At 36.5% G+C, this 25,034-nt stretch overlaps 1 protein-coding gene across 7 annotated transcripts in view; it reads right to left on the minus strand.

Annotated features, from left to right (window-relative positions):
- The window catches only part of Rbms3 (RNA binding motif single stranded interacting protein 3), a 1,318,386-nt gene that overhangs the window by 742,655 nt on the left and 550,697 nt on the right, over positions 1–25,034 (minus strand). For all 7 annotated transcript variants that reach the window (XM_040289897.2, XM_078038251.1, XM_040289900.2 and 4 more), the window contains exon 3: positions 1,146–1,319. In XM_040289897.2, coding sequence (XP_040145831.1) covers positions 1,146–1,319 — 174 coding nt within the window. The remainder of the gene's footprint in view (positions 1–1,145; positions 1,320–25,034) is intronic.

The following is a 25,034-nucleotide window of genomic DNA, read 5'->3' on the forward strand; positions in this document are numbered from 1 at the left end:
ATAACACCCATAACTCTTTTCTAAGGAGTCTCTAATCTTTTTGCTTCTATTTTTCTTATTGGATTCCCTTGATTCTCAGTGGTCTCACAAAAGAAAATTATCAGGTGATGATTTTTAAAGCATAGAAAGGGACTATAAACCTACAATGTTCTTAATGATTTCTAAGATAGGATGGCATCTAGTCTTCATCCCTAACCCTAAACCTAAAATTAGGTATTTCAGAAAGACAAATGTTCCTTTATCTGGTAATTGTCCTTGGATGTAAATAAATACACAGAGTCATTGAGAAAGCTTAGTGTATTACAATGGACAAGAATAAGGGTGGAAGGTTAAACAGCTGGAGTTTGAATCTCAGGCCCACTACAAGCTATAGAGCTTGAAGCAAGGCACTTAATTTTTCTGAACTTATTTCACTACCTCGTACAATGATGCTAATAATACCTATTTTGAAAAGTACACACACACACACACACACATATACACACACACAAATATGCATATATATACACACATGTATATGTATAAATTCTACATATGCATATATCTGTCTATATAGATATGAACATAATAGAATACAAACAAAAATACTTAGTACAGACCTTGGAAAATATTAAATGCTTAATAAATATCAGCTACTTTTAGGTGACCTTGAGTCATCTTTGACAACAACTTCAGAGTTCTGTGTAGTAGTAACTGGAAAATATTCCTATATTTTTACATATACATAAATATATAAGGCCATCAATGATAATGGGAGCATCCAAGATCCACTGATCCTCTATGCCAGTTTGAAGGACTCCTCCATGTGCAAAGCAACCAACTAGATTGATAATTAACAGCCAAGAGGAAACCAGAGGATAAAATCAGAGACCCAAAACCTTTGTCTCCTCACCACACCATTTGAAAATTCTTCCTACCTCTGTTACCTAGAAATAACTTTAAATGAAGTACCAATTTTCAGCAAAGATCATCCAAACATATGCCACTTAAACACTTAAGACATTCCCCATTTCTCATCTCTTGTACCCAAGAGCAACATATTCATTAGAAAAGTAGCCCAATTAACACAGAAACAGCAGCTCTAATTATAAAATGTACCTGCATAAAGCATCCAATGTACTAAATAGGAAAGAACGGGTACTTACAGCAGGGTGTCCAGTACAGTAGGTATAGCTGGCATGGGACTGGTAGTGCAAGCTTGCTCTTGGGAAGGAGTATGTATTCCAGGCTGGTTGGCTGCTGTTCCACTGGGAGCTGAAGCCAGGGCTCATGGTCACTCGTGACTTACTAGTGTGATAGGCTCTCACTGTGGAGCTGGACTATCAAGGAGAAAGAAATGCAATGTAAAGACAGCTCTCCATGTATAAAACCCAAGCCAGTTACATACAGTCACATGCATGCTCATGGATGAGCTTGGCAAAGAACTCAGTGACTGGGAAAACAGCCGATGGCTTAAGAGGAAGCATTAAATACTGTTCTGCTTAAGATAAAAATGTTTTCTCACTATTACAATTTTGACTGGATGACAAAGCACAAAGGTGCATTGAAATCAATCTCATGGAAAACAGTTTTCGTCTAGTTGCAACGAGCAACTCTATCCTTTGGAAATGAGTTATGCTTCTGTCGTGATGGCCAGGATGATATTTTCAATTACATAAATGTCCTTCGTCACAGGGCTCACATCAGAAAGTCACCATCAGTCTAATCTGAATGCAGTAAATAAGAATCTTAATTTATGAGGATTAGATTGAGGCACAGATTGGTGGTCAACTCTAAATGGTATTCAAATTCCATGAGTCTATTGCTCTCCTGAGGAGACATCAGCAGAAATCTGGACACACTCCAACTGGTCACCATTTGACTGCCTGAAGACAGCGAAATGGTGAAGCATTTGAAATTGCCATTTACCCCCAACCTGCTCTATTAACGCAACTGAAAATATAGTGGCAGTAAAATATCAATTTGCCAAATGTTAACTATATCTGGTTGTTCATAACTGTGGAATTGACTGAAAACAAAACTCACTTGTATCTTCTGTCCTTCTTTGTCCTCAGATGGCCACAGCATATAAGGCGTATAATAGTTTCTTTTCAGAGAGCACATTCTATCATCAAATTGCAATAGCCACTTACCCCAGTAGCACAGTAACTTTCACAATAAATTCTATTTATAAATCTGTGGATCTATGCCAACTCAATCACTGGGAAAATGTGCTAATCGCATTGCTATTATATTCAGGAAATCCAGTGGGGAAGAAACTTTTATCCAAGATTGTGTTTCCCACTCAACTAGATTCTGATATCATTAGCTTACAGCAAAAACTTTTCTGAGAACAGACTTGAGCATTTTGGGGTAACTGGACCTCAGCAACTCAAACATGCTAGGCAGGGCCATTTCTTTCCCAAGAGTTCAAAAATATTTGGGAAAAAAAAAATTAAAACAGTGATTGAATGGTAATTAGCAATTTAAAATGTTTAAACAAAAAAACTGGAAAACACAGCCTTTTTGAGGCAACCATTTTATCTGGTTGTCTATCTTTCCTCATTCTCATCTCTCATTAACACAACTAGCAAGCATGCAATCCACATGGCTCAATATTTCACTAAGATAAGCAGCCACTGAAACAAAATGTACACACTACTGCATACCTCTGCAGGGAAAACCTGTTGGAGAAGGAACAGTGGACTTTTGTAAAAACAGGACATTTGTGCTTGGTTCTAAGTATAGAAACTGTATATAAATATCCCTGTTCTCTGTACCTCAGTTACAATCATCTCAAAGAAGAAATAAGTCCACATCGAACTTACCTTGAGCTCTGAAAGTATCTTAGTTTCTGCTCTGTATTTATGCTCATTAAATTCGCTTTCAAACTCAGTTGCATTTAAAAGTAGCTCCTTCAACACTAGGTTCAGTAGTCACACGTTTAATTTGTTGTTGTAGTTTTTTTTTAAATCTGTTTCTACATGTACGTTAGATTTGGAGGTTTAAATTTTGTGTACAAATGAGTTTGTAAATACCTCCACTTCCTACTTATGTTCCTAGTGCCATTAGTCTCTCAAAGATTTTATTCTTGGTGATCTTCCTCCTGCAAGTCTCCTCCCACTCTTTTATAAAGATCTTGGAGTTCCTTCTTGGTTCTGTTCCTGAACCAGTTTAATCCCCCTTGCATTTTAGCTATCAAAGAGCCCATACAGTGTTGCTGAAACACCTTAGCATTTTATTATATTGTTGTTATTATTGTTATCATCATCATCATCATCATCATCATCATCATCATCATCATCTGTCCATTTATCTATTTATCTCAGCTTTCAACCAGGCTCAGAAGAAGCTACTAAAATCAATACTGAATTGCCCTTTCTATAGCTAAGGAGTTACTTCCCCTTGATCACTGAAGCCTCTAACAGGCTTCACCCCCTCCCCCATGACAATCATTTCCTCTTAGACTCAATGTTCCTTCTGACTGTACCTGCTTATCTCACTACTTGCCAATTTTCCTTTTTCTCCATAAATTAGGTCATTTTCCCAGGACTTAATCCTTAGTCTTGTGTTCTAAACTCTTTTAACTTTTCTCCTTTGTGATCACATTCATGGTCAAAGCTTGACCCCTAGATATAATTTAGCAGTGCCATCTCTCCCCTGAAACCGAGCCCTCAATTTTAAAATATCTGCTGGCTGTGGGCTGTGTAATTTATCAATCACCTAAAGGGATTCAGAGTTTCAATTACCATTCATAAAATTAAATGAATTGTTTTACTCTCAAATTTTACCTCCTCTATAATTTGATCATTTTCAAGGTGATGAGAACATTTTGAAACCAACTGCCTGGAAGCCTTATCAACTTTCACTCATTTATCTTTCCTCCAATTTCAATTATCAGTGTCATCAAATTCTATTGAATCTTTTCACATGATTCTTGAATTGATTTGTCCTTTCCATTCCTATTACCACTACCCATTTTTAAGATTTTCATCAATTTACACCAGAACTGCTAAACTGAACCAAGAACTTTCCACCTTAAGCCATGATTGACCCTCTATAATGACATGACATTTTGAATTTCTGAAAACCTGCTTTTACTGTGTAAATCCTCGCTGGAGAATGTTCTGTGTTTTCCTACCATTTATGAAAGAAAATCAAAGCTTCTTAGTCTCTCATTTGAGATTCTTCCTAATGCCATTCTATCTGACATTGTAATGCTTATTTTTTGTTCCTTTCCATCTCATCTCAAGTTCTAAATAAATTGTTACTCCGAATATGACCTATATGTTCATACCATTGTCATTCATGTCATTGAGAGGAATATTCTCACCTTCTGTTAATTCACACTTCCATGATGCTGAAACACTTGACATTTTCTGAAAAACCTATCCCATCAGCCCCAACCATCAACCAGCCATCAAGAAGACTTTGCTTCCGCTAGACGGGAAATTAAAGTGGTAACTCTATCAACTTAAGCTCCCCAAATTGCTCAGATAGCCTTTTACGCAACAACTCTTGAGTCCCAGCACACATCATTTAGGATAGAAGCCTTAGTTGTATTTCTCAGAAGCATATATTACAACCCAAGGACTGGAGTACTAGTAGTTCACTCTGGAATTGATTCCCAATAAAATCAGTAGGATCAGTCAATGGGGATAAAGAGTGAGCTGCTAAGTTTGCGTCATTGAATAAGGTATAGCATTGAGATCTGTCTCCACTGGGGAACTCTGGAAGACAGTGTAGAATATGCCACAGAGTTAAACCACACATGTGAGGAAACTGGAGAATGTAGCCCACTATTGCTTTTCATATTGTCTGAGAGCTGCTCATGGAAAATTGAAATCTTTAGCACTTCTAGCCTGCCTCAGATTCAGGCCAAAAGAACATTCTCAAGTAGAGAGTCCCAGGACACAGCTGACATGCCCTGTCAGGGTAAGAACCAAGAAGGTATAGGCAGAGTATACAGTATATTATATACAGTATATTGTAGTATATTGAAAGACTACAATACACATAGCATCTGCTCCTAAATGGTTGACTCTCTGACCTTCCCTACATCTGCTGTAGAACTCCAAGTACTTTTGTTTTTCTTCCTTTTGAATGACTAAGAGCAAGGGCTCAAAAATATTGATTAAATTGCACAGATTATCCTCCCTTTAAAAGACAATGCACAAAAGAATATACTGGGATGACCAATGAGCATGCAAAAATGTGCTCAAGATCATTAGTCATCAGGGAAATATAAAATAAAGCTACAATTACATATCAGTTTATAGCCACTAGAATGGATAACCTAAAGACTGAAAATATTAAATGTTGATGTGTTATTGGGGACCTGAAATTCCCATATATTGTTGGTAGCAAGTTTAATTTGGTAAAACGATTTTGGAGAACAAAGTTTGATAGTTTTTTAAAATGAATTTTTCAAATAAAATTAACAATACTTCTACTTTATGATCCAACAATTCCATCTTGTTATTTGCCCAAGAGATTACATACATATAGAAAAAGTCATAAAAATGGGAATAATAGCTTTATTCACAATAGCCATGAACTAAGAATTACTCACATGTATTTAACAGGAGAACAGATTTTAAAAAATTGGCACATATTCATATAATGAAATACTACAACACTATCGAGAAGAATAAACATGATACGCAACAACATGAATGATTTTAAAATCATGCCAAATAAAGATGGGAATAAAAGAATGAATATGTGTGAATTCATTTATATGAGGTCCAAGATGAAAAAAAAAAAGAAACATATATAGTAACAGAAATCAGAAAGTGATGTCTGGGAGTTGAAAGCAATTAATTAGAGAGGGTGTTAGAAATGTTTGCTATTTTATTTGGGGTGGTTATTACACGAATGCATACATTTGCCAAAACTCATCAAAACTGAACACTTGAGACCTGTGTACTTTATTATGTCTTAATTATATTTCAATCAAAGTTTGAAATTATGTTTCAATTGATGTCGGCCTATTGCAAAAGGCTGACTCCTGAGTTTTCAGTGACAACATCGAGAAATGGCTCAGATGCCATTTCTCATTTCATGTGGAAGCCTCGTGATGAAAAAAAAAATCCTAATTTTCTAGACACCATAATTGGCTAATCTGAGTTCCACTATCTTTTCCCTCCTTGGCATGCCCTTTGAGAGTAATGCCAGGGAGCTTCTAACAGCCAAAAGGCAGGCAGCCAGAGAGAAGAGCAAAGGAGCTGGATAAAGAGCTTCTGAATAACTAGGCGCTGGCAGCCTCGCCCAGTGTCTGCCAACAGATCAGGGGTCAGGGATGTTGGAGGAGAAGAAAAAAATAGAGCATTGCACAAAAGAGGGGGTCCTCTGACATGCATGGAGAAACTGCCAAGCTACAGGGAACAGTGGCGGTTCAAACTCTTCAGTCAGAACTAGGAAAAAGGATGAAAGGGAGGGGCAGAGGGAAGGTGTATTCAGAAAAAAAAAATGCAAAGAGGAAGAAGGAAATAGCTAACATTATGATTCCTAGAGGTAATTCAATGATACTACAGGAAAATAATAAGTGATATACTTACAGGCAAAGTACTACCCATCAGATAGTATTTCAAGTGCTTTATATTTGCACAGTAGCAAGCTGTATATTCCGCAAAATGATATTAAGAGGTAGTTACTGTTACTATGTGCATATTAGAGGTGAGAGGAATTGGGTAACTTAAAAATTTAAAGTCATATAATGATAAAACAGTTGAGTTTGGATTCAAATCCAGATATGGACTCCAGAATCCATGCTCTTAAATATTCTGCTGACTTTGGGTTCTTCCTAAAGCAAATTCAATGACAAGGATTAGGTGTATACTTTTTTCTTTTTAAGTATTTGTGTGTGGGGAAAAGAGGAGGTGTTTAGAAATAATCCCTGCAAGTGAACCAGGGGGAAGGGATAGACAGACTGGATGAGAAAATGAAAAAACAAGACAAATGTATTCCACTGAGATCTACAGCTCAAGACCAAAGGCACATGGATTTGGCTTAGACCTAGGGGAAATGTTCAAAATGCTCCTAGAATTAGTTTTCCACTGAGAGTTGGTTGACTGGAGCACTTGCCTCAGGTGAATATTGTTCTGAAGGAGGTTATCACCACTAGTATTCCCAAGCTGTGTTTGTGCACTGGAGAATGAATTATTTGGGTACCAAAGAAAGTCCTGGGCAGAAACTGGAAAGACAGACAGGTAAAATCAACTATGATGTTGTCAAGTACAAGATGAATCAGAACTGTCCATTGTAGTTGTAGGAAAAATCAAAGATAAGCCTAGGTGGGGGAGAGCAGAATATGTTTTTATTACTACACACATTTCCCTATGAGTAATAAGAGCAAAAGTGGTATTCATAATAGCAATGTTAATTGAACACTTGCTGCTATGTGTCTTTCATGCATTGTCTGAGTCCTCAGAACAAGCCAATGATGTAGGTGCTATTATTCTCATTTTGCTGACAAAGAAATTGGGATTCACAGAGGTTAAGTGATCTGCCCAAAGACACAGAGCAAGTAATATTCTGTAAAAGTGCAGAGTATACAGAATTAGGATTGATTATGTGACGAAACAACTTTTCATTTCCAAAACAAAAAGCTCAAGAATGAACAACATATTCCACCAAATAAGAGAGAGCTTGAGAGTGAAATCATGATAGCTATATGTTAATATAAATTTATAGAGAAAACCAATGATCCAAAAGAGCACAAGACTGTTGTGAGGTAAAGGAATGAGAACTACTCACTGCTAAAGTATAATACTATATTCTGCTGTTGGGGATATGATCATCACATGATAAAGAACTGAAGTTTGCTCAAGTTCAGTTATCAGTAACTAAATTGCAACCTAAATTGCTCACATTTGTCCCTTGTGTTGCTGTTACTGAGCTGGGTTGTAGGTTAGTGGTAGAGTGTTTGCCTGGCATGCACAAGGCTCTGGGTTTGATACCAAGCATGGCATAAATAAATAAATAAATAAATAAATAAATAAATAAATAAATAACCTGCTGTTGCTATCAGTGACGGAAATTGCAAGCTAATTCCAGAAATAGTTAATTAATTTATAGATTTACACAGAAAATACTTTCAGCCTATGCCAATGGTAACTTAAAATGTTCCTGAAGTTAATCTTAAGGAGACTTTATTTCTTTTTGTAGTAAATAATCTTAAAGCATAAGGAATACGAGTCATGTACTAACAGAGCAGAGGGTCTTTTCATACTAATTACTGTAACAGACATGTTTCTCCAGCCTTAGCAGCCTCCCTGGTCTTCCCACAGTTTCTGCTGAAGCATTTCCTTAAGGACATGATTATTCCAGGTGACTTCCTCAAATTGCATCTGAAGGAAGCAGGTAGTCTCCTAAACCAATAAGATATTTTCTTCTGAAAACACAAACTTCCATGCAATAAATTGTAAATCTCTATAAAAAGTGATGTAAAGGGAGAAATGGAGTTTGACTGTGTGAATGAACAAAAGCCCATTTGGGAAGGAGCACTGGGGAGCAAGGATAGAGAAGGAGGAAGAGAAAGTGCAGATGATAGCAGAGACAAGAGGTGATCCTACTCAGAGGAGAGGGAAGGGATGTTTCTGATGCTGGGTATCTTAGTTTTAGGCTCCAGTTTCTTGGAACACTTGGCTGTGAGTTCCATAAGTTAGTCCTGAGCCTAGATATTCAGTTCTTTTCTTCTTAAGTGATCTCAAAGAGAAATCACAAATCAATGACCACTGACTAGGAAAAGTGAAAGGAACAGATTTACAGAAAGAAGCAGAATTGAGAGACCACACAATCCAGAGTTAGACAGAAAAACAAAGGACTTTGTGGTTTCCATAATTTCTGAAACACATTTCATAGAAATCCTGTACATCATGCTAGTGAGACTCCCATGTAACCTCCAGTAGGTTGAATGGATGATTCAAGAAGATTTTTGCTGCTGTAACCAAGTATCTGACATGAACAATTTAGTTTATTTTGGTTCATGTTTTCAGAGGTTCAGTCCACAGTCAGCAGACTCCATACCTCTGGGCCTAAGGTGAGAAGGTGAGGCAAAACATCATGGGAAATTGGTGGCAGAGGAAAGCAGCTCAGGACATGGCAACCAGGAAGGAGAGAGGGAAGGATGGGGATGAGGGGGTGCTCCATTCACCAAGCACAAAATACTAACCCCAGAGGAATATCCAGTAACCTATTTTCTCAAGTCACAACCTACCTACCTATAATTACTGCCCAGTTAATCCATATCAGTGAGTACATTCACTGATTATGTCCCAGTTCTCGTAATCTAATGATTTCACCTCTGGACATTCTTGCATTGTCTCATACATGAGCTTTTGGGGGACACACATTCAATCATAACAAGGGATTTCTCTTCCTAACAACCAGATGGTTACTTTCTGAACACCAATATTCTTCTCCTTTTTTTCATGTACCTTCATTTTCTTCTATAAAATATGTTTACTGCCCTTCTCCTTTGACTTTTAAAAAAATTTTATTTGTTCTTTTTAGATATACATGACAATAGAGTGTATTTTGACATATTGTACAAACAGGGAATATAGCTTATTCTAATTAGAATCCCATTTTTATAGTTGTACATGCTGTAGAGTCTCACTTGTCATATATTCATATATGCACATGAAAAAGTAATATCTGATTCATTCTCTTATCTTCCCTATTTCTATTGCCCCCTCCTTTCCCTTCATTCCCCTTTGTCTAATCCAGTGAACTTCTATTCTTTCCCTCTTTGACTCCCCTTATATCTACATATCAAAGAGAACATTCAGCATTTGGTTTTTTGAAACTGGTTTATTTCACTTAGCATGATAATCTCCAGTTGTGTCCATTTACCAGCAAACACCATAATTTCATTCTTCTTTATGCCTGAGTGATAATCCATTGTGTATATGTGCCACATTTTCTTAATCCATTCATCTGTTGAAGGTTGGTTCCATAGCTTAGCTATTGTGAATTGAGCTGCTATGAACACTGATTTGGCTGCATCACTATAGTATGCTGATTTTGAGTCCTTTGGTTATATATATAGTAAGGATTGGGATAACTAGGTCAAATGGTGGTTCCATTCCAAGTTTTCTAAGGAATCTCCATACTGCTTTCCAGAGTGGTTGCACCAATTTGCAGTCCCACCAGCAATGTATGAGTGAACTTTCCCCTCACATCCTAGCCAACATTTATTGTCAGTTGTATTCTTGATAATTCCCATCTTGACTAGAGTGAGATGGAACCTCAGTGTAGTTTTAATTTACGTTTCTCTAAGTGCTAGAGATGTTGAACACTGGTTCATATATTTATTGACCATTCATATTTCTTGTGAAGTGTCTGTTCAGTTCCTTTGCCCATTTATCGATTAGGTTATTTGTGTTTTTTCCTTTGGCTTTTTAAATCAGTATTTTCAGATCACATTAGCCACTGAGTGACCCTCTACTGAAGATTTTAAAGTTGTTTGAATTCTAAAGCAAGAATTGCATCAGTAGAGACTAAATGTGTGAACCAAATACTACATGTGAAAAACCAGGATGTGGTTCTAGTAATTAGTAAAAAGCATGACAACCTAGCACACGTGAGAAAGGCAAACCAGCAGATTGTTGAATGTTTGTGTAAAACTATGTCATGCACATCTAGTTACTATTACTGAAAATATTGTTATAAAATGTACATACACCCATATTTTTTATAATTTTTCCCAATTGTTAGTGTCGTCTTCTTTTTCTTTCTTTCTTTCTTTTTTATTTTCAGCACTCATCATGAATCTCAGGCTACAGGAGAATCAGCAAAAGTTTCTGTGTGTGTGTGTGTGTGTGTGTGTGTGTGTGTGTGTGTGTTTGTGTTGTGTGTATGGGGACTCACATACACACATGCACATACCATGAACACAATTCTGTAAGTAGCCACAATGGACTTTTTGGTTAGCAAATGTCAACATGAAGTTCACAGAGAGGCTAAATGACTTCCTGTGTGTGTTTATTTCCCGTACTGCCTGTGCGGAAGTCTAAAAGGAACAGTTTCTACCCAACAGCTCTCAGTTTCAATAGGTTTTTCAAATATCCCTCCCCACCCCATGCCCCAAGCAAAGGATTCCCACTGTGTGGCTTCTAAAGATTTCACTTACAACTGGCTGAGCGAGGAGCCTGAATGGACAGTCAAACCCACACCAAACTTCTCTTTGCACCCTGTGTGGGACAAGCGGTGACTTTGTTCATTTACAAAGGCCAGAGAGAGAGAGAGAGAGAGAGAGAGAGAGAGAGAGAGAGAGAGAGAGAGAGAGAGAGAGAGAGAGAGAAAGACAAACTGCCTGGATGGTATGGTATAAGAAGCTCCTTTCAAATAAATCCTTTTAAATGGATCTAAATCGCGATTCTCAAAAGGAAAGGGGGCTGCACAAGGAAATGAGCAGAAACTTTTAAGTTCTTCTCATACCCCACAGCCCCAGAGGAACAGAAAAATGCATCTTCTCTTCTTTGCCATTTTATCTTTTGTAACATCCCTCAAAGATGAGCCCCTTGCTTGGTCTCAACAGATTTGCTTCTCTAAGGAAAGGGAAGCTTTTTTTTTTTTTTTCTTAATGGTATTATTGCTCCCTTGACATGAGGACTGTCTTCAGTTTTCCAAGATCTCTTGTTTTATGACATGTAAGCATAAAGCATCTGAGTGAGCATTCTTATCAGAGGCCCTTTTTATAAAATAATCCTAAAACATGGTGTTTTCTGGTACTTAATTTTATTGCTATTGTCAAGCTTCAGAATTTCAAAGGTAGAATGTGATAGAAACTTCAGCATGTTCTCCTAGATAGGTTTAGGGCCTTGCCAGCCAGGCCACGCCCCCCTCCCCCCAATGCCCTCCCACTAGGCTATCTATAGATCAGCAAGATCACATCAGGAGGCCTCCCACCTGTGTCTCATTGTATTAGGTAGTATCCTGCCCCACCCTGGCTGATCAGATGCTCTCTTATGGAAACTGGCCACTCAGTGACTGGGACACTTCTATTAGGACAAAGTAAGAAGAATCTCTGTCCATTATCAAGGTCCCATTATTACAATTACAGTGCTCTGGAGACTGCAGAGGGTTTCTGCCATGAATGGCAAAATGCAGAGGCAATCTCAAATTCTCTTAATTGCTTTCTCACACTTGGCTAGGAAACAATCAGGTAGGTGTAATAGGGATACAAAGAATATCGGCCTTAAAATCCAAAAGCCTAGACATGAATTTTGGCCCTGCCTATTTCTACTTATGTGATCTTGAGTAAGACTCTCCTTACCTGTACACTCTCCCCTCTTCCAAAATCCCTGGCTCCCTGGGATTATAGTGGGGGTAAAATGAAAAGACATAAGTATCTGATGCATAGAGGATATTCCCTAGAACAGGTTGAGAAAGAAAAAATGGCGGTTCAGAATGCAGACTCTGGGACAGCCTCCTTTGTTCAAAGCAAACTTTAGGTACCTTACCTGCACCGCCCCACCGCATTCCCAACAGATTTATGACTTGGGAAAAACCCCTCATCATTCCTGTGCCTCGGTTTCCTCACCTATATAGTTAGACTAACAATGAACCTACCTCTTAGAATTCTTGGTGGTGTTAAATATGTTAAAAAATTTAATAGAGTATCTTACACCCATTAGATGTTACTCATAATTATTATCACATCACAATGCTATTCTTTATTTTTAAATTAACAATAAAAGCACATAGCCTTGCTTGGGAAGTGGAATTTGTGAAAGCCTTCTCTCCTTTTTCGCCTTCCTATCTTCTTTCCCTCTTGCTTTCTAAATTAAAAAGACAGAGAAGAAGAAGAAAGGAAAGAAGAAATAAAAAAAAAATCCACCCAGCACAGGCTAATTTCTTTATATCTGAGTAATTGATTCCAATACTTATTTTTCTTTTCCACACTAAAAGTCCCTTCACAGCTAATTTCTGGCTCAGTGCACATTCAATGAGCCCAAGCACATGAGCACTCCTGCATGAGTGTGCTGGAAGTTAAAGTCACATAGAACATCCCCAGAGGACAGTCCCACAGCCCCAGTGTGACTGAGTTTGCCATGGGCTGATTCCCCAAAATGAAATTAGCCTATAAAAATGACAATAAGATAAATGGAAAACGACTCTTACAAGTCCTTTAATAGCTTAACATCAAGAGGTAAGCTAGTTTGTCTATTTTAAGAGGAATTTCTACGCTAGACCATGAATAATGCTAGGGCAGGAGTTAATAATCTTCTTATCTCTACCCCTAGTGCCATTTCTAATACATGGTACTACATAAGAATCATCATCTATTCATTCATTAAACAATTAATGAGGGCCTTCAATGGGCCAGGCATTGTGTGAAGGCACAGCTACAACCATGAGAAAGGGAGACACAGGCCCTGCCTCCAGGGAGAATCCTAATTAGCAGGGAAAGCAGACCTTTGCACAAACACAAAACTGGTGATATTTTTGATATTTCTGCAGTCAGAGTTCAGTAGAAAGCCCTGTGCTGGAGATTTGGAAGTCATCAATAACTGAAACCATGCAAAAGGGCGGAATTGAAAAGACAGAAAGCTTAGGGCTCTCACCTAAGTTATTAGTATAAGCTTCAAGTGATGAGCTAATTTAATTAGGCCCAGTATCCAAAAAATTAATTCCCATAGGCCAAAGACAGAAGAAGTGGTTTATTAGTGGAAAATCCAATAAAATTACTGTTTCCATGCTTCAAAGTATGGCAAAGTACTACCCTGAGTAGTTTGCCCTGAGCACTAAGCTCATTCTAATATTAGTACCACTTATTGAATTCCTACTTCAAAGAGCATAGATGATTGAAGGTTTTCCTTCTAAAGCAAACAATGTACTGGGTAGCAGCCATAAAAATCATCAGAGGATAAAAAGCAAAGAATTAAGGTTAGAGTAACAAATGAATCTTGGGAGCAAATACTAATCACCCCAAAACTGTTCCATCCATGACAAAACTAGAGTTACAATGATCCCTCCTCCCATAACACTCTCCAAGAAAGCCTGCCAGAAGTTAAGTCTTTTATAACTCTGCTAAAGTTTATGCTGTAAAATAGTATCATCCATTTGTTATATTCTGCTTCACCAGCTAAATAGCCAGTACTTATTATCAATATAATTACCAGGTACAAGGCTCCCTGTGAGGTCTTGTGGAAGGCAAGGGGCCACCACCACAAGGGAGTGGCAGATTTCTAGCCTGAGTAAACCTTCTTTGTATCTGAATATATCAACAGCCCCTCAGTACGTGTTTACTGAAAGAACTGCCTGCACCCACCACCTCTTATGAAAATTACACTAATTTCCAAATATTCTACTGAAACGTGAGCTACTCTGTAAAATATTACCTAATTTCTAACCTTTCAGCAGGCATTAATTGTTCCTTTATTTCTGTTCACACATTCCCTAATCACTTTGACTAGGTATCGTTAAATTCAAAAGCATTATAATAAGTGTTTATGTATGCATTTTACATCTTAAATCTCTCTCTCTCTCTCTCTCTCTCTCTCTCTCTCTCTCTCTCTCTCTCTCTCTCACACACACACACACACACACACACACATTCCCTAATCACTTTGACTAGGTATTGGCCAATTTTTTTGTGTACAAGATCAGAGAGTGAATATTCCAGACTTTGTTAGCCTTACAATCTCAGTAGCATGTATTCTAGTCTGTCATTGTAGCATAAAAGCCATCACCAGCCATCTGTAAAAGGATGGTGTGACTGGGTACCGATAAAACTTTATTTACAAAAGCAGGAGGCAGGTGGGATTTTACTTAGTATAGTTTGCCTGAACTATGGTAGGAAGTAATAATGTTATGAAAACAGAAGCCACTGGTGAGAAGACTTTGAACCAATTAATATATACATTTTTATTTCAAAAAATAATTTATGTTGAAATTCACAGAAAAAGAATATTAAGATGACAGATCTGTCAAAAAGGATAAATAGCGCTGTTGATGAGTTTGGAAGGGCAGAAGGAAATTATTTCCTTCCTCCTATATCCAACAGTATTTTCCTCCAAATACCCACAGGATATGCAACTGTAAATATCTTACAGAAACAATGATGAATAGACCTAAACACAAAGTTGGAGGACTGTAGGTTAGAGGAGTGTATTTTCTACCATGCACCACAGAGAAAAGCAAATATAGCTGACATTATTTTAGAACATGATGTTCATGAGGAACCAAGTTAAAAAGAAAAAAAAATATTCAAAAAGAACTGGAGTCTTCTACAGGGAAAAATAAATTTTTAAGAATCAAAGGAGAAAGTTGGTTAACACTGAATGGTCAATTCAGCTTCAAAGGCATTTCATTAATTAGTCATAATTACCATTTTACTAGCATTTGGCATGTTTACCAACCATGTTTCATTCTACTAGTTTAAATAAAAAACAACTTCCTCAGTTTAAAATTTTTTGTGTGTGTGTGATTATAAAATAGGTATGACTCATTTAGAGTTACAGATAATGACAGTTTTCTTTATCTCTTTCTTTAGATAAATCCAGTGAGTTTGCACAGGAGTCTACATAGCTCCTAGAGAATAAGAGAGATTTGAGTAGGCTCTTAGGAGAGAAGAATAGAAGAAAACCTTGCAATAGATGCAGCCTCTGTTGCATGATATATGTGTGTGTGTGTGTGTGTGTGTGTGTGTGTGTGTGTGTGTGTGTGAGAGAGAGAGAGAGAGAGAGAGAGAGAGAGAGAGAGAGACCAAGAGAGAGAGTCACTTGTGTTATGTACAGCACAGTTGATTGTACTATTATATATGGCAGTAATACATACCCATGTGCAAGTACATGCACATAGTGAATAAGGAGAGAGAGAAAAAAATATATATAAATAGAGAGTGAATAGAAAGTTCTTACCATTTTCTACCACTTTACATACATGATGTAATTCATTTTTACAACATCCATGTGTGAGATCAATATTGAGTGACTAGAGCTAGGAAATAGCTAGATTAAGTTTTAATAGTAAATATCTTTAACTAGATGGAGTGCATAGGCTTCAGTCTCTTTCCTGGATTCCCTTCTAGTCAATGTAAATCTCAGAAGCAGAAGTAGAAAACGTAACCAGAGGGGAGGGGGGACAAAAAAACACTTGGTACAAATAAGAGTAAGAGAGGGTAGGAAAGACCCTTAAGAACTATGCACTCCTTTAGGGATCTGTTGTATGAAGGAACCAGCTGTTATCTGGGAAGGGACAGTGATGACACTCAGCTGGTTGCAGCAGCTTCTTTGACTCCTGACTGGGGAGTCATAGTTTTCCAAATCTTTGACCCCATACCAGTCTTCACTTCTGACCTCTACACACTACTGGCACAATGAGAGGAGTATCTGACATGAAGGGCACTCACCATTTACACTCACAATCTACAGGCACATGCATAGCTAATAGTAGGCAAGTCAGTGAAAGGCAGCTCCTAGAACATCTGCCTGAAAGTTACCAGCATGCCTGTAGGCCAGCTGTTCTGGAGACTGAGGCAGGAGGATGCCTGAGCTCAGGAATTCAATGACAGCCAGGACAGCATAGTGAGACCCCAATGCAAGAAGGAGAAGGAGGAGGAGGAGCAAAATGTCAAGATGACTGAGGAAAGCTACAAAATGACTGAAGCTGAAATAAAGAGCTTCAGAGTGGGAATCTGCTTCAGAGATAAACTAGCAATCGGTAGGATGTTGAACTAAAACTGACAGCAGAGTTTCAGTGATGCTTCGGTCACTGCACAGGTAGCAGATGGCGTCTCTATCAGCAAAAAGGGGAACTTGGCAGAAAAGAAACTCTAAGAGAAAGAATTGTCAGATCTTGGAGCAGCATTGAGACATCCAGGGATAGAGCCTGAGAACTGCCTAGAAATTCAGCACATTGCATTTCAAGCTGCTGTGTGAGTAGGAAAGATGGATGGACTTATCTGTATCTTCATAGTCAGAAAACTGCCAGTTTTGCAAAATGGTTTGCCGCCTACACATCAGTAACACTTCCAGCCAGAAGTCTTGGTTTATTAAGTTGATTTTGAAGATTTTTATTTTACCTGACCCTTTGGGTTGCCTAAGTAGATACCACAAAGTGGTTTTTGCAATCATAAAAGAATATATATATGGCCCAATTAGAGAAACTAACCTCATATTTCTGATACGACATTTCCTTTCATTTAAGAAGTCCCAAATTATAGGATCCAAATTTAAAAATAAAAGCAAAGAATCCTCATAAATCATGATCAAGATTAGGTAGGGCATGCAAAATTGCTTGTTTAAGTTGAAATCTAAAGTCTTTCAAACAAAAAGTGGCGTACATTTTATTTAACTGAAAGCATTGTTAAGAAATGTGAATAGTGTGTGCATATGTGATATATGCATGTCCTGACATCACTATTTTTTTTCCAGAAGCTTCAACATAGGAAAATATACATTTTGTATTGATTTAAAACACTGAGCTTATAAATATCCTCATTCCTCACCCACATTCTATCACTATGTTCATCCACATCTGAGAACCTCAGCTCTTCCAGGATATGCACTAATAAGTACTATAGATTTGGTGTCCATATATCTTGTCCCAGATTCATCTCAACTCAACTTTATGAACCTTTTTATTTCCAAAGCAATGAATTTAAGTCATGACATTACATAATGTACAAGGGAACTGAAAAGGGAACCATTTGAAGTAAAAACTAAAGTTCTCATAATAGTCTTCAGGTTCCAACCTGATTGGAACCTCTCACACTGATCTCCCTTTACTCCCCAATTCAGTTCATCTCCTTAGCCATGAAGATCTCATTCTATTTCTAACTCATGTTCTGGAAGCAGATGCTTCAGAAGTGGCACTCTTCCTGCATAAATCTCAGAGCTACATTTAAATAGCATTTATCAGAGATAGGCTCTCCTGTATCATCCTGTATAAAAAGGCACCATGCCCATCCCACTCCTGCACACCCTACCTCTTATCCTGTGTGGTAGACATCATTCTCAGATTATCCCCAAGATCCCCACCCAATAGTGTACATGCTCCTGAATAGTATCCAGCACTGTGAATATGATGTGTCTTATTGTCCTGTTTAGGAAATAGTCAAAGGCACAGTTGCCTGACCTAATCCTTTATATCTGTATCTACTTGCTGGAAAAAGTCAGAGCTGCAAGACAGCAGAGAGATTCTGCTGCTGGTATCAAAGAGTCCACTCATGTTGCACAAAGGACTTGTGGCAGGAAAAGATGGGCAACTTCTAGGAGCTGAGAACAGTTTGCTGGTGAACAAGCAACCAGGAAGCAGGAACTTTTTAGTTTTAGCTTTGCAAGTCTCAGGAACTGAATTCAACCAACAAACTGAATGAGCTTGGAAAAGGACCCTGGACCTCAGCTGAGATTACCTTCTGGATCACACCTTGATTTCAGTCATATGACACACTGAACAGAGAATCCTGCTGTGCCACACTGGACTCCTGACCAAAGCAAGCTGTAGGCAATAAATTCGTGCTATTTTAAGTTGCTAGGTTAGTAGAAATGTGTTACACAGCAATAGAACACAAATATAATATTTTTATAAAGCACTTCTTTCTATGGGGCATATTATCTATTTAGTTCCCCATTTACTTATTATCTGTCCCCTCTCATTAAATACAGGCCTCCCTGAAGGCGTGGAAGTTTTAAAATTTGTTAACCATGATATTCCCATTTCCTAAAACAGTATCTACAGCACAATGAGCTCTCACTTAATTTTAGCTGGATGAATAAAGGAAACTTCATCCTTCAGAAGAGTAGATGCTTGATTCAAAAAAGGTCAAGGCAAGCCAGGCACAGTGGCACCCGCCTGTAATCCCAGAGGCTTGGGAGGCTGAGGCAGGAAGACTATGAGTTCAAAGCCAGACTAAGCAACTCAGTGAGACCCTATCTAGAAATAAAATACAAAAAGGGGCTGGGGATGTGCCCTAGTGGTTAAGTGCCCGTGGGTTCAATTCCTGGTACCAAAAAAAAAGGGGGGCAATGCAGAATTCCTACTGTCTGCTAATACTCAGAAAATGTGGGAGTGCCTCTTCCCAGGAGATTGGCTTCATCTTACAGGATTCCCTGTCTCTTCTTTTACTATCCTTGGAAATTAAGTTAAAGCACACCATGCCAATCAAAGACACACACCTACAAGCATTCACTGGAGGACTTGTAGGAAACCAGAGAAAGGAATGAACCCTCAACCATAATGCAAATCCAAACATAAGATATTACATAGCACCCATGGAGGAGCTACTATAACAAAGAAAGAGAAAATAGGCATTGGTTAGGATGTGGAGAAATTAGAAACTTGTGAATCATTGGTGAAATGTAAAAATAGTACCACTTTGAAAAATGGTATATCATTCTTTAAAAAATTAAACACAGAGTTACTATATGATCCAGAAATTCTACTTCTGAGTATGTATCTAAAGAATTAAAGAGAGGATCTCAAAGAGATGTTTATATACTCACATCCATAGAAGCATTATTTACAATAACATTTAAAACAGTGGACCATCAGTGAATGAATGAATTAGCAAAATAAATATACACACAAAGAATAAATTATTCACCATCAAAAAGAAAAGAAAAATCTGACATAATACAACAAAAATGAGCCTGGGGGACATATGCTAAAAAAACAAGTGCTATATGATTGTACTTATGTGAGGTACTTATTATGATAAAAAAATCATACAGACAGAAAGTAGAATGGTGGTTGCCAGGGTCTGGGATAGGGCAAATGAGAAGTTATTGTTTAATATTCATAGAGTTTCAGTTTTGCAGAATCAAAAGAACTTTGAGAGTAGTGATGATGGGTGCACAGCAATATGCATATACTTAACACCAGTGAACTGCATATGTCAAGATGGTTAAGAACGCCACGTGTGGTGGTGCACACCTGTATCTCAGCAACTTAGGAGGCTGAGGCAGGAGAATCACAAGTTCAAAGTCAGCAACTTAGCAAGGCCCTAAGAAACTTAGAGAGACCCTGTCTCAAAACAAACAAATAAATAAATAAATAATAAAAAGGGCTGTGGATATAGCTCAGTGGTAAAGTGCCTTTGGGTCCAATCCCCACTACCAAAAGAGAAAGAATGAACACTAATAAAATATAGTTAAGATGGCAAGTGTTATGATATGTCTATTTTATCACAATAATTAACTGAAAAATAAAAGAGCCACTAACCATACATTTATAAATAGTTTTAAGCTAGCTATAAGAATGACACTCATTGACACTAAAAAAATAATACAATATAATATACACCCAGGGAACCAATACTGATATTCAAGGATAAAATCATAAAGTGAAAAAAAATAAGTATTTTTAAAGAAAAATCTACAAAAAAGATGGAATCTCTGGGATCCTAAGCACACAATAAAATTACAATAAATTTTTAAAGGAAAAAACATGGTAAGAAAAGTAAATGGAAAGCTATCAAGGGAAATACTAACTTCTCTAAGAAATTCACAGATCAAATAGTTAAAGAAGAAAAAAACTTTAAAGTCATATAGACATATATCTCTAATATATTAGGCTCCAAAAGAGAATAAAAATTCCTTCAAAAGACATGTAGCATCTTTACTAGTGAAAAAACTCTCAGCAAATCAGCTTTACTAATTGACATATTTTACCTAATGATTTTCACTAGAATATTAAAAGAATATTCATATATTAGTCATATATTATGGCTGAAATATTAGAAATAATCCTATTTTATTCAGGAACTATATAAGAATTCTAGTACCTGTTCATCACTGGATGAGATATACTAGCCAATCCAACAAAACAAGAAAAAAATAGAAAGTAAAAATAAAGCTGTTCTTAGTGCAAGAGAAAACATTCATTACCATATAAGTTGAAAATTATAAATATATTAAATATTCCAGAAAGTTGATTAGATACAGTACTAAATAAAAGTTGGATAAATTCAGTATAAATTAGTAGTTTTATATATTTTAACTATATACAATTCAAACTAATAAATAGAGAAAAGAGTCTTTTCACAATGCCAATATAAAGTAGATCGTTTAAAGGAAAAAAGTTAGAAGGATGCATGTAATGTCTTTATAATACAAAACTAAAATACCTTTCTTTTATAAATCTTGACAAACTGATTTTAGAGAAAAAGAATATTCAAACAATATTGAAAAAATAATGAGTGAAAGTTCTATCAAATGTGATAATATAAACAGTGGGTAATTTAAAAATTTTCTGATACATATATAAAAGTAGACATATATTTTATCAACAGAGGAAGTAAGAAAAGTAAATGGAAGGCTATCAAAGGAAATACTAACTTTTCTAAGAAATTCATAGATCATGTAGTTAAAGAAGAAAAAAATGTGTTATGGGATATTTGACTGTAAGAAGGTAGAAAAACTCATATAGACATATATCTCTAATTCTTTATGCTCCAAAAGAGAATGCAAATCCTTTCAAAAGATATGTAGCATCTTTACTAGTGAAAAACTCTCAGCATATCAGTTTTATTAGGTGACATATTCAAAAAGTCCATATAGGCATGAGAATTAAGATTATGACAAAGATATTTCAGATCCTAATGAAAATAATTTAGTATTAAATAATTAATGCAAAAACAACAATCTGTACAAAAATCTAAAATTATAATCAGATTATTTTTAAAAAAACTCAGATGCCTTAAAGAACTGAATTAAACATATGAGTATCCCACAATAAATCTCCATATCATGTGCTACCACAAGAATGTGATCCTAATTAGAGTGTTATATTCCATGTATGTATAATATATTAAAATGAAAATCTAGCATCATATATATCTAAAAATAACAAATAAAAATAAAATAAAAATATAATGAATATTAAAAAAATTAAAAAAATAACTGAAGAAATGTTTGTGCTTATTATATTGGCTATAAATAAATTCCTAAATACAAAAATCATTGAGAAAAAACTATAAGTGGAATTTAAATTAGAAACTTCCATATGACAAAGAGTTTGTTCAAAAACAAAGGAATGGACTTTATAAAAATATAAATTCCTCAGAAAACTTGGAATGGAACCACCATTTGACCCAGCTATCCCACTCCTCTGTTTATACCTAAAGGACTTAAAATCAGCATAGTACACTAATACAGCCATATATATATATACTCAATTCACAATAGCTAAACTATGGAACCAACCTAGGTGTCCTTTAATAGATGAATGGATAAAGAAAATGTGTTATATATTTAATAATGGAATATTACTCAACTTTAAAGAAGAGAGAAATTATGGAATTTCCCAGTAAATGGATAGAGTTGAAGAATATCATGCTAAGCTAAATAAGCCAATTCCAGAAAGCCAAAGTCTGAATGTTTTCTCTAATATGCAGATGCTAATTCATAATAAGGAGGGGGCACTAGAGAAGAATAGTGTTACCTTAGATTAGGTGGAGGGAAATGAAGAGAGGGAAAGGAGGGGATGTGGGATAGGAAAGATAATAGAATGAAACAGACATTATTACTTTATGTATATATGTGACTGCATGACCAATATGATTCTATATTATGTATACTCAGAAAAAAGAGAAATTACATCCCATCTAAGTATATCAAATTGCATAAATGCATTCTACAGTCATGAAAAGAAATAAAAACTAATTAAAAATATAATAAATTAAAGTATGTCCAGATCATATTGAGAATATATAACCAATCCAAGAAAGCAGAAACATATAAAAGGAAATAGGAAAGTAGGTAGAAGATATGAATGGAACATCTATAGAGATGGAAGGAGAATGCTAATTAAGGATGTTAAAAGATGCCAAAAGTGTCAAAGAAGATTTGCTAAATACAACAATAAGTTGTCCCTGTCTTCCCCATAATAACCAAAATCTCATAGTTAAAATATTGCCAAATGTGGTGAAAGAGGTATTACCTTACACAGCTTGAAGAATGTAAAATGGTGAAAGCACTTTGACAGCACTTTGGCAGTTTATATTAATGTATTTTATATCCTGTGATCCATCAATTCCTTTTCTTTGTATTTCCATGAGAAATGGACTTACACAAGAACGAGAAGTCATGTACCCTGGTTTTCATTATAGCAGTGTTTTTAATGGCAAAGATTAGACATAAATAATTAAAATGTCAGTGTGATAGTTTGCATCTGGAACGTCCCTCAAAGGCTCATGGTGGTAAAGGCTTGGTTTCCAGTTGGTGGCTCTATTGGGAGGTGGTGGAAATTTTAGGAGGCGGAGCCTGGTTGGAGGAAGTAGGTAACTGGGGTTGTGTGAAGGGTATGTATGATCCCCAGGTCCTTGCTCCCTTGCACTCTCTCTCTGTTTCTGCTTCCTGGCTGCAATCGGTGAGTAACTCTGCTCTGCCGTGTCCTCCCGCCTTGATGTACTGCCTCACCACAGGCCAGAATCAACAGAACTAAACGACCAGGCACTGAGACTCTGAAACTGTGAGCCAAAACAAATCTTTGCTCCTCTCAGTTGACTTTCTCATGTATTTCACGGCAATGGAAAGCTGATTAACCCAGCCAGTGAATGTGGAAAATTAAATAACTATATTCTATGGTATACTATGTTAGCTGACTATGCATTAGCCATTCCTTCTTCTTCCTTATATCCAGAACAGTTTGATTTGCAGCAATACCTGAAGTCTCAGTGATATAATAGGATATGTCCAATTCAAGGACAACCATTTGTTTCCCCTTCATGTCCCCATCGTAATTTGGCTGCTGATGTGGACCTGACCTAGTTCTGGTGAGTAAGACGTAATAGGAAGTCTGCTGAAGGTTACTGGGACTCATGATAAAAGGAAAGCTATTTTGTCCTAGACCTCTTGCTCTTGCTTTTAAATGCAATATGAAGAGAAAACTAAAGGTGAGGTAACTCAGACAGGAAGAAAGTCAAATGTGAGGATGCTTAAAAATGATAAAGAATCTGGAACTTGGATAGCATTGCCCAGCCACTGAACCTGCCTCAGAAACACCTACATTGGGTCTCCTTGTAATTGAAATAATAAAGGTCTCTATTCTTTGAGCCACAGTTAGAGGAGCATTGGTTGCTCTTAGCCAGATGTCTCTGTGGAATATTATACCTAGTATGGAATATTATTCGACAGTTAAAGGGAATCAGATAAATCTATATCTATGGATACATTAATTGTTAAAAGCACGTAAAATTATATAAAAATAAATATGCACATATGCATATCTTATGAATAAACTTGTGAAGTGTCTATGGCTATCCATCTATATTTGTATCTCTATGCATGCTTAGGAAAAGTTCTGAAAACTTTTTCCTGATAACCACACTGTACGGAGAGGGGAAACAAGTTGAAATCAGAGGTGTAGAGGAGGATACATACATAATAATTAGGTTTTCCTGTAGGATTAAAAGTAGATGAATAAAAAGTGAAGTGAAACAGAATAATTTATTTATTTTTTTAAAAAAGTAGCAAAGTGCTGAACTACACAATTTATTGACTTCCATGTCCCTAATAATATGTGTCAGAAGGTCATAAACACATGGCAAGTCATGGATGCAATGTGTTGTTAGTCTCTATTCATATTTAAAGGGTGTGAAAGGTGTTGCCTATACATGGTGGATTCGTACATTTTCAACTATTCTGTAGGAAATAGATTTATTTGTGCTAAATAAACAAAGGTACTAGGAAATGCATATCCCATCCATTTAGAGACACATGGAAAACAGATGTTTCCACACACAAAAGGATTTATTTCTCCACAGATGTTGCCATGGAAGATTCTTGTGTTGTCTTGTGGTGTCGAATACATTGTAAAAGAGCACAGTATGGCCTTAACCCAGAGAGACTCTCCAACAAATGGCAGCCCACAACATTTTCCAGAATCTACCACCACAAGGCAGCAGAACATGATGGTACAAATTACAGAAAATTGTTAAGACATTGTATGTTGAATACATTAGGGCATTTTTTTTTCAAGAATAATAATGGCGCTAAACAGACATTAGCAAATACACAAAAGAAAAAGATATTTAATAATGAGATTCAAATGAGATAGAAAGCCAGCTAAAATGATAAATAGCAAAACCAGAAAATAATTAT

The sequence above is a fragment of the Ictidomys tridecemlineatus genome, chromosome 2, assembly GCF_052094955.1.
Source record: "Ictidomys tridecemlineatus isolate mIctTri1 chromosome 2, mIctTri1.hap1, whole genome shotgun sequence".
In the NCBI taxonomy this organism is placed as follows: domain Eukaryota; kingdom Metazoa; phylum Chordata; class Mammalia; order Rodentia; family Sciuridae; genus Ictidomys; species Ictidomys tridecemlineatus.